This window comes from Mobula birostris, chromosome 6 (assembly GCF_030028105.1).
Source record: "Mobula birostris isolate sMobBir1 chromosome 6, sMobBir1.hap1, whole genome shotgun sequence".
In the NCBI taxonomy this organism is placed as follows: domain Eukaryota; kingdom Metazoa; phylum Chordata; class Chondrichthyes; order Myliobatiformes; family Myliobatidae; genus Mobula; species Mobula birostris.
The window spans coordinates 85,768,456-85,778,903 of record NC_092375.1 but is presented as its reverse complement, the minus strand read 5'-3'; the positions used below and the strand labels follow the sequence as shown (position 1 = coordinate 85,778,903).

The 10,448-nt window shown below is 45.2% G+C and overlaps 1 protein-coding gene across 1 annotated transcript; it reads left to right on the top strand.

Annotated features, from left to right (window-relative positions):
• The first annotated feature begins 3,517 nt into the window (after positions 1–3,517).
• Positions 3,518–6,781, top strand: LOC140198702 (motilin receptor-like). The gene is made up of 2 exons (XM_072259719.1): positions 3,518–4,229; positions 5,224–6,781. Exons 1-2 carry the CDS (start codon positions 3,518–3,520, stop codon positions 5,532–5,534), a joined length of 1,023 nt encoding a protein of 340 aa, XP_072115820.1. The 3' UTR covers positions 5,535–6,781.
• The last annotated feature ends 3,667 nt before the right edge of the window (positions 6,782–10,448 follow it).

The window sequence follows — 10,448 nt, the reverse complement described above, 5'->3', positions numbered from 1 at the left end:
TTTTGAGGTGCAGCATAGAACTGGCCCTCCCAGCCCAACAAGCCACGCCGGCCACCAATCACTCTTATAAACCTCGCTTAATAAGAGGACAATTTACAATTTACAATGACCCTACTAACAAGTATGTGTTTGGAATGTGGCGGGAAACCCTCACGCTCGTTCCTGACGAAGGGTCTCGGCCTAGAGATGCTGCCTGGCCTGCTGCGTTCACCAGCAACTTTTATGTGTGTTGCTTGAATTTCCAGCATCTGCAGAATTCCTATTGTTTCCAGTCCTTATCACACGTTTTTTTGCATATGCAGGTTATCTTTTCAGCTGCTAATTTTGCTATCCAGTGCTTTGAACATTTATGCCACCCAGCTGCACCTTTTCATGTATTTTGTCTTCTATCTCACCACATATATTTTCTGTTGTCAGATAATCAATATTACTAGCTTGTATTTAGATGATTAGAAAGCTTTGTGCCTTCAGCTCCACCTCACATAAGCAGTCATGGGCTCTTGGTTTCAATGAGTAGTCCGGTCTGTGCCGAAAAAATCCTTCAAATTCCAAAGCTGCAGTTTTCTGCTGATATTTTTAAATGTTAAGGAAGTGTCAGAAGATTCTTCTTGCTCCTGATGACATGTAAAAAACAGGTAATAGCCAAACCTTTCACTTGTAATGTGATGTGATGAACTTGTACTGCATCCAGAGCTTTCATCAGAATCTCATTTAAGGGCTTTACGTTTAGGTGTAAATCTCCCTAAGTACCCAAAAGATTTTATGCTTTAAACGTCAATACCTTCTGGAGAGATCATTTACTTCCTTTGAAATGTATTTCTCTCATCTAATTACCTTTCCTAGCAATATTTTTCTCCAGAGAAATCAAATGTTTCCTATTCTCCCTTGGGAACAAATTTCAAAAGAACTGCTTCAGCTAATATTAAAAAGGTTTCGATACCACCTTTAAATTTTGTGAGAGAAAAATTAAATCCATTTTAACTTCCTTTTCACGTCCTGGCTCACTGGCTACTTGGGTTCAAGACCCACTCATGATATACAATATAGACTGAAACGTTGGTGGACTACTGAATCAGAATCAGGATTCAGTATGTCATGAAATTTGTTGTTTCGCGGTAGCAGTACGTTACAATGCGTGATTTTAAAAACTAAATTACAATAAGGATATATAAAAATAAATAAGTAGTGCAAACTAATAGTGGAGTCGTGTTCATGGGTGCATTGTCCATTCAGAAAGAAGCTGTTTCTGAAACGTTCAGTGTGTAGCTTCAGGCTCCTGCACCGCCTCCTTGATGGAAGAAATATGAAGACATGTTTTGGGTGATGGGAGTCCTTAATGATGGATGCCGCCTTTTTGAGGCACCGGCTTTTGGAGGTGTCCTCGATGCTGGGGAGGGTAGTGCCCACGATGGAGATGGCTGAGTTTTCAGCTTTTTCCGATCGTATGCGGTGGCCTCTCCATACCCCGACGACGATGATTCAGCCAGTACAATGTTCTCCGTAATACAGCTATAGAAATTTGCGAGTGGGTTTAGGGGTAAGCTCACACGACCTGTTAAATGCTCCAAATTGCGTGCATTTCAAATGGCCTGACAAGAAAGTCCAGCCCCCTTCACGTATGGCATAGATACTAAGCCCGGCGAAGCCGTTTCTACTGACTGGAGAAGGGGCAAATGTGGGTTGCCGTAGCTTCGGGCAGATGGGGCACGTGGTTGGCAGCTTACATTGGAGAAGGAACACTGATCTCTAACCTCCGCTTTCTTGCGGCTATACCCACTCGTGGGGAAGGCTTCGGAAGTCAACCCCGAGGAAAAATCCGGAGCTGGAGTCCCTAAGACTTTGAGTTAAACGCTGTCTGGTAACTCCCGCGACGCAGCTGGTGCTGCGACTATCGGCCTCTGCCTTTCCTTTGGATTCATCATCTGCTATGTGGGCAACAGCGCGCTTCCCCTGTCGTATTGACCTGGCTTGTGTACTGGCTTGCGTATCACGTAGACAGCTGGCACGCAATATCCACTGTCGAACTCGACCAACGGCGGGCCTCTCATACATCCTATCAATAACGCTGCACACGGTTCTATATTTCCTTACACTACATCACATACATATCTTGCTCTGAACAGTTTAGGCAACATGGACACGTGAAAAGTTTTTGTGTAACTTGTGCTTCCGACTTTCATAATTGGACCTCAGTTGCTTTGCCTTTACCTCAATGATTATCTTTCCGGGCTACACAGAGTGCAGCAGTTGGAAACTACCTCCTTTAGCAATCATTAATTCTTTTAAATGCTTATTTTATAACTTGTGATGATGCTAGTTATCAATAATAGCCACTTTAGTGCTTACATGTACAAAAGTTGTTAGGATTATCTTCCCACACTATTTGGGGCGGCACAGTAATGTAGTGGTTTGTACGTTCTAATCTTGGATTTCCTCCGGGTGCTCCGGTTTCCTCCGACAGTCCAAAGGTTTTTGCTCATTGTAAATTGTCCCGTGATTAGGCTAGGGTTAAATCAGGGATTGCTGGTTGGCCCAGCTCGAAGGGCCGGAAGGGGCTATTCCGCGCTGTATCTCAATAAATAAATGTAATTGATTATCGTCCCGCTGGTACAATTACCGGCCTCTGACTTTCTTCACCCAAATATTTGTCCTAGGTTAGTCTCATTTCTGAAAGATTTGCTATTGGCTTACCGGCTCCTTAACTCCTACTAGTATTAAAGTCAATTACTTATGATTCGATCCAGATTCTTCTACTGAACTAGTTTCGGGACCAAACACCTCGAGAAATTCCGGGGGAATTGATAACTGCGTTTATGCTTCCACAAAACCGTTCCCTCTATCAACATTGTTTTGGAAAAATGCACCCTCCCGATTTTTCTTTGTCAGTTATGCGTTTACCTTCCCACTGAATCCCGGGTTCAAGCCTTTTTTTTTGTGTTGCATTTCAGTTCTTCCCGGTATCTTTTGCCTGCAATCGATCTCGTTGTATATTAGTGTGCGCGAGCAGTCCAACTGTTCGCTTGGTTTCATAAAGAGTCGCTGATGACATTTTCATCAGAACACGCATTGAGGGATTTATCCGCTCAACTGAGTTCAGGCGTAAGATATCAGCCAGGCAACAGACCGGAGTTTACGTGTGCCCTCTTTATCTCTGCTGCATTCAATATTATCAAGAGGAAGGTGGTTAACTTTCCCTCTGTGGATGCTGCCGTCCCTCCCTCTACGATCTGTGTCTGAACCCTCGACTGGGGGTTCTCTGTCATTCAATACAGATAAAATGGGACTTGGAGGAAGTTCTCCTGCAGTCACACACCGCTGCAAATTCGGCAGTGGAGAGCAACGCATGCCAATGTAGAAGCATAGTTACTGTTGCACCTGCAAACCGAGAAACTTGCTCGCGAGATTTCCCATCCTACCAGAGATATTGAACCTAGGTGCAGCCACCCATCACCTTAAGAGAGAGCCCAGTTCTCATTTCCAGCTTGTTCACGCAGTCTGGCCTGGGAGACCCCTTGAGATGGCGAATGCTTCCAACAGCACTTTCGGCTGCGACTATGAGTCCTGCCCCCTCTTTCCTGTCTCCACCTTGATCCCGGTGACAGTGGTCTGCATCGTATTGTTCATCGTTGGAGTCACCGGCAATGCGCTGACGGTCCTGATCATCCAAAGGTACAAGGACATGAAGACCACCACCAACCTCTACCTGTCCAGCATGGCGGTGTCGGACCTGCTAATCTTCCTCTGTCTACCTTTCGACGTGTACCGCATGTGGAGGTACAAGCCCTGGCTCTTCGGCGATTTCTTGTGCAGGTTTTATCAGTACATCAACGAAGGCTGCACCTACGCCACCATTCTACATATCTCAGCCCTGAGCATCGAGAGGTACCTGGCTATCTGCCTGCCCCTCAAAGCCAAGGTGTTGGTCACCAAGCGGAGAGTGAGGTCAGTCATCGCCCTGCTCTGGACCGTCGCCCTGGTGTCCGCTGGACCTTTCTTCTTTTTGCTCGGCGTGGAACAAGATATGTGCAAGCACACCGAATACGCTGTCAACTCGGGGGTCCTCGATATCATGATCTGGGTCTCAACAGTTTACTTCTTCTTCCCCATGTTTTGCCTCACTTTCCTGTACGGGTTCATAGGAAGGAAACTGTGGAAAAACAAAAACAATATCAAGGGTCCGAATGCTGCAAACAGGGAAAAGTATCACAAGCAAACAGTCAAACTCTTGGGTAAGTCTGGTTTTATGCAAGATGTTGATTTGAGTTGACGAGAAACGCTTTGCTGAAAGCTTAATGTACATCCAAGGAGAGAATATCTCCTCACTTGACTTTCAAAACAAATATCACTTCTCGCCCCCGCCCCCCCCCCGAATACAATCTTCCCGCCGAGACGTGAACTGTTTCTCTTCACACAAATGCTGCCTCGCTTGCTGAGTGTCTCCTGCATTTTCTGTTCTCATTCCAGATTCTCAGCATTTGTTTTTGTTGTATTTTCGCTGAATATAGCTTGCATTCGGGTTCTTGCACTCCCTGACTCAATTAAAACTTAAAGCAACGTTTCTGAGATTTAGACTGGGGGCATTCAAAATTACTTCATCCTTCTTCCACGTCCAGAGAAAGAATATTTGGAGTCAGTTTACTGAACGCATTTCTCCACAACAAAACTAAGACGTGATATTGTGTAAATGTGATTTGGTGGTGCTGATTTTTACTTCGCTAAAGGCTAGCCAATGAAAACGACAGTCCCTCGTTCAGTGTCCTTCACTTTTTGTTGCAGTTCTTTTTCAGAACTTTTGCTGCGGAAAACCACATTGAAATCATTGCAAAATTTCTACGGTTGTAATGAACTAACAGTATAACCCCCCCCCCCCACCACCACCACCACCACCACCACCCCCGAGCATTAATATGGCTCATCTCTGATTAATTTTTGCAGGTTATGTGCGTGTTCGGAGTAGTTTTAGATTCATGCTTTAATATAATTCGTAGCCTGCAAATACTATATTGCAACATACGTCGCTCAAAATGAATAAACTAATCAAGCTATTGAGGGAATCAAAACATGCGTGCATTGGGCGTAAAAGAGCCGCTCCATCCTTATGTCGCTGTTCCTCCTCGCGCGCCTGTCAACATACGTGATGCGCATCTGGCCCGATTCTTAAATTGTAATTCCATAATAAATTGTGCTGGATTAATAGCTTGTTTCCTTTTTTTTTAATTTTAGCTATAGTTGTCTTGGCTTTTGTGGTCTGCTGGCTACCTTTCCACATTGGTCGAAATCTTTTCTCCAGTCTCTCGAGGAGTAAGGGCCTTGACCTGTTCGTTTTCAGTCAGTATTTCAACGTCGTCTGCTTGCTGCTGTTCTACCTCAGCGCCTCTATCAACCCCATCCTCTACAACCTAATCTCCAAAAAATACAGAAAGGCGGCGCGCGAATTGCTGTTTTCCCGCCGGGTCCGCTCGTGGTCAATGTCCAGCAAAAGGGACACCGCGGCTGACACCCTGGGTGGCACCGAGGGAAACACTAGCCTGTGATCACTGCGAGGAAAGAGATACTCTCCCTAAAGCTACAATTCTGGAAACACGCTCTCCCGGTGTAAATGTTTACATTGTTTCCTGTTGAAATGGCTCGCTCGATCAACAGTATGAACACGTTCACTCAAGCTATTGAGAGATAGGGATTTTAAAATATTATAAACAATCGCTAAATCTGGTGACAGTGTCGTTGTTTGAGGGGTCGTAAGTTGGTTATAAATTCACCGTAAAAAAAGCGACTGGAGTTTTAAAAATCTAAGTCATAAACGAGTGTTCTCATAATTGTGCGGGAACAGGTGATGGTAGATACTGCAGTTCCATTTCTGTGAAGGATATGAAGGCAACAGAAGACGTGGCGAATCGATTCTTTGCAGTTTGACACAATAGTCTTTCGCTTCCAGCCGCTGTTGGCACTAACGTTGTACGTGATGTCGTCGCAGGTTGGACGGAGCACTTTAACATTCATCTCCTGCATGTTTCAAGCAAAGTCCATCATACTCAGAGCAGGGCTGAACTGTCTTCTCTTGACGTCCAGTCAGCCTCTATTGCTGAACTGCTCAATTCACTAAGAGGACTGACCAGTGATCAGAAACTTCAAAGATCCGCTTCAGCAAGGTCTCTGTTTTCCCAATGCACAAGTTAAAGCGCCTGTACTTGCCCGCAAAGATGCAGTTTCCGCAGCACCCAGGAGCCCTCCTACGTAATGGACACCCCATCCATTGCTCAAACTCGACGTCCAGCGTGCACGTCCACAAAACGCACTGAATCAGCGTATGTTCATTTGATTGTATCTCCGTAACTAAGACCTCGAACGCTTACAGTGACAGACTACATTTCCTTAACAACTCCTACGCTAATATTGAATATCGATGTACTTTCATTAGCACCGGGTAAAAACCGGTAACCCCACCTAACAGTAGAGATCGTAGTGGTTCAAGAGATAACAATTATCACCGCAAGGACAATAGGTTCTGGACAATTCAAGTACTTGGTGAGAATGGATGTGTAAAAGGAACTCCTCGCAGACTAAAGATGATGCAGCAGATTCCCTCGTGGAATCATGAACTCTTGCTGTGGAAGTTGGGTGATACCGAAGGGGTGTGGGGTGGATCCAGACATATCAGGGTATCAGGTTGATTCAAGGTGGGAAAAGATCATCAGGCAAACTTAACCGGCCACCAAATAATTTGTCTGGTGGCTAAAATGCGGAAAATTAACGGTGTTATTGTATTCTGTGAAGATATGTGTGCTGTGACTTTGTAATAATTACCCATATGTAGTGATTAAAACTGATAACGTGTCAAGGGTTTCATTAGCCGAAGTGGTTATATACCCATTCAAAACCAAAGTAATATAAACCAAATTAAGTATCATGAGTTGCCGTCACTGCTTAGAGACACAAGAACACTTCAAGAATGGCGGGTGAAAGGTACCCACTTCATCCCAGCAGCGCGCTGCTCAACTGTCCTTTGGTTCATTCCTGCATCAGTGGTGATAAAATCAAATTAATGGATAGATGGCTGGGCTAATGGATCGTTGGTTCCTCCATCCTTATTCCTTCAAATTTCAAAATGCTTAAAGACTGTCGTTGGGGAATAAGGATTCAAAACGGAACTTCAGGCCCCTTGGTATCTGCATAGCGCCCTGATCACCTTGCATTAGGCTTTGCTTATGCTGGACATCTTCAGTTCTCAGTATCACAGTTAACTCCCTGTTAATGATGAAAGTGTGGGGTTTTGTCCCTCAAACAGGACCAGTCTCCAGGGAAGTGGCAGAGAGTTGTTGAACTGCAGAGTCTGGCTCTCTGTCCTTGAGCAAGATTCTAGTCCCTCTCCCCTACAGCAGCCCTGTCCCATGTACAGTATATTTCCTCAATCAGCATGCCTGTAATAATTTATTTATCTCACTGCTCTTTGAAATACATTTGTTGACTTCCTTCCACAGCGACTGTTTTGAGACTTTTTTTTAGGTAATTAAATCTGCTTGTGCTGTGTGCCACGGTAGTGTAGCAGCTAGTACAACACCATTAAAGCTCGGGGCGATTTGAGTTCAGAGTTGGATTCCAGCGTTGTTCTGCAAGGAGTCTCTGTACATCCTCCCCGTGGAATGCGTGGGTTGCCCCCGGCTGCTCCAGTTCCCTCCCACAGCCCAAAGACATACCGGCTAGGTTAATTGGTCACTGTGACTAGGTTAGGGTTAATTGCGGTTGTCGGGTAGCTGGTGCGGTGTGGTTCAAAGGCCCGGAAGTGCATGCTCTACCGCTAAATAATTATAAGATAAAGCTATTTCAGTTCCGATTGAGGGTAAGAATAGGATGATTTGGCAAATGAATATATGGCTGAGAAAATGGTACAGTGAACCAGGATCATTAGCATCTCTTCTGGGGAACGTATGACCTGTACAAAAAGGAAAGGTTACACTGAAACTCGAGGGGAAACAATGTTATTGCGGGCAGGTTTGCTAGAGCTGTTGGGGAGGGTTTAAACTAATTTGGCAGGGGAGTGGGAACCAGAGGTGATCGGTCAGAGGTTGGGGCACTTAATGTGCAAGTAGATGAAGCGCGAGAAGGACTATGAGGAAAGATAGGCAGTTGTTGGAACAGATCTGCAGTCAGTTGGATGTGCCTATTTTAATGCAAGAAATGTTAGGATGAACTTGAGCATGGATCAGTACATGGGACAACGACGTTCTAGCCATTGCAAAGACTTCGCTGTCAGAAGGCAGGGATGGGTACTGGATGTTCCCAGACTTAGATGTCTCAAAAGGGACAAAGTGGGAGGTGAAAGAGATGTGGAGTGGCATTGCTACTCAGGGATAGTATCACAGCTGCAGAAAGGGAGGATGTCATGGAGGGATCATCTACTGAGTCAGTGTGGGTGGAAGTCAGAAACAGCAAGAGAACAATCACCCAGTAGCAAAAGAGACACTAAGAAAAACATCGGAAGTCAGATTTTGGAAAGGTGCAAAGTAACAAGGTTGTTTCCATGGCTGACTTCAAATATCCTAACAATAATAAGTGCGAAAGATAAGCATAGAATATACAGCACAGTACAGGCCCTTCGGCTCACAATGTTGTGCTGGCCCTCAAACCCTGCCTCCCATATAACCCCCCACCTTAAATTCCTCCATATACCTGTCTAGCAGTCTCTTAAATTTCACTAGTGTATCTGCTTCCACCACTGACTCAGGCAGTGCATTCCATGCACCAACCACTCTCTAAGTAAAAAAACCTTCCTCTAATATCCCCCTTGAACTTCCCACCCCTTACCTTAAAGCCATGTCCCCTTGTATTGAACAGTGGTACCCTGGGGACGAGGCACTGGCTATCCACTTTATCTATTCCTCTTAATATCTTGTATACCTCTATCATGTCTCCTTTCATTCTCCTTCTCTCCAAAGAGTAAAGCCCTAGCTCCCTTAATCTCTGATCATAATCCATACTCTCTAAACCAGGCAGCATCCTGGTAAATCTCCTCTGTACCCTTTCCAATGCTTCCACATCCTTCCTATAGTGAGGTGACCAGAACTGGACACAGTACTCCAAGTGTGGCCTAACCAGAGTTTTATAGAGCTGCATCATTACATCACGACTCAAACTCTATCCCTCGACTTATGAAAGCTAACACCCCATAAGCTTTCTTAACTACCCTATCTACCTGTGAAGCAAATTTCAGGGATCTGTGGACATGTACCCCCAGATCCCTCTGCTCCTCCACACTACCAAGTATCCTGCCATTTACTTTGTACTCTGCCTTGGAGTTTGTCCTTCCAAAGTGTACCACCTCACACTTCTCCAGGTTGAACTCCATCTGCCACTTCTCAGCCCACTTCTGCATCCTATCAATGTCTCTCTGCAATCTTTGACAATCTTCTACACTATCTACAGCACCACCAACCAACCTTTATGTCGTCTGCAAACTTGCCAGCCCAGCCTCTACCCCCACATCCAGGTCGTTAATAAAAATCACGAAAAGTAGAGGTCCCAGAACAGATCCTGTGGGACACCACTAGTCACAACCCTCCAATCCGAATGTTCTCTCTCCACCACAAACCTCTGCCTTCTGCAGGCAAGCCAATTCTGAATCCACCTGGCCAAACTTCCCTGGATCCCATGCCTTCTGACTTTCTGAATAAGCCTACCATGTGGAACCTTGTCAAATGCCTTACTAAAATCCATATAGATCACATCCACTGCACTACCCTCATCTATATGCCTGGTCACCTCCTCAAAGAACTCTATCAGGCTTGTTAGACATGATCTGCCCTTCACAAAGCCATGCTGACTGTCCCTGATCAGACCATGATTCTCTGAATGCCCACAGATCCTATCTCTAAGAATCTTTTCCAACAGCTTTCCCACCACAGATGTAAGGCTCACTGGTCTATAATTACCTGGACTACCCCTACTACCTTTTTTGAACAAGGGGACAACATTTGCCTCGCTCCAATCCTCTGGTACTATTCCCGTAGACAACGAGGACATAAAGATCCTAGCCAGAGGCTCAGCAATCTCTTCCCTCACCTTCTGGAGCAGCCTGGGGAATATTCCATCTGGCCCCGGGGACTTATCCATCCTAATATATTTTAACAACTCCAACACCTCCTTTGCCTTAATATCAACATGCTCCAGGACATCAACCTCACTCATATTGTCCTCATCGTCATCAAGTTCCCTCTCATTGGTGAATACCAAAGAGAAGTATTCATTGAGGACCTCACTCACTTCCACAGCCTCAAGGCACATCTTCCCACCTTTATCTCTAATCAGTCCTACCTTCATTCCTGTCATCCTTTTGTTCTTCACATAATTGAAGAATGCCTTGGGGTTTTCCTTTACCCTACTCACCAAGGCCTTCTCATGTCCCCTTCTTGCTCTTCTCAGCCCCTTCTTAAGCTCCTTTCTTGCTATCCTGT

Excerpts from the sequence above, each read along its gene's own strand:
- LOC140198702 (XM_072259719.1), top strand. The coding sequence starts at position 3,518 with ATGGCGAATGCTTCCAACAGCACTTTCGGCTGCGACTATGAGTCCTGC. Across the intron at positions 4,230-5,223 it reads GCAAACAGTCAAACTCTTGG|CTATAGTTGTCTTGGCTTTT; the intron begins GTAAGTCTGGTT and ends TTTTAATTTTAG.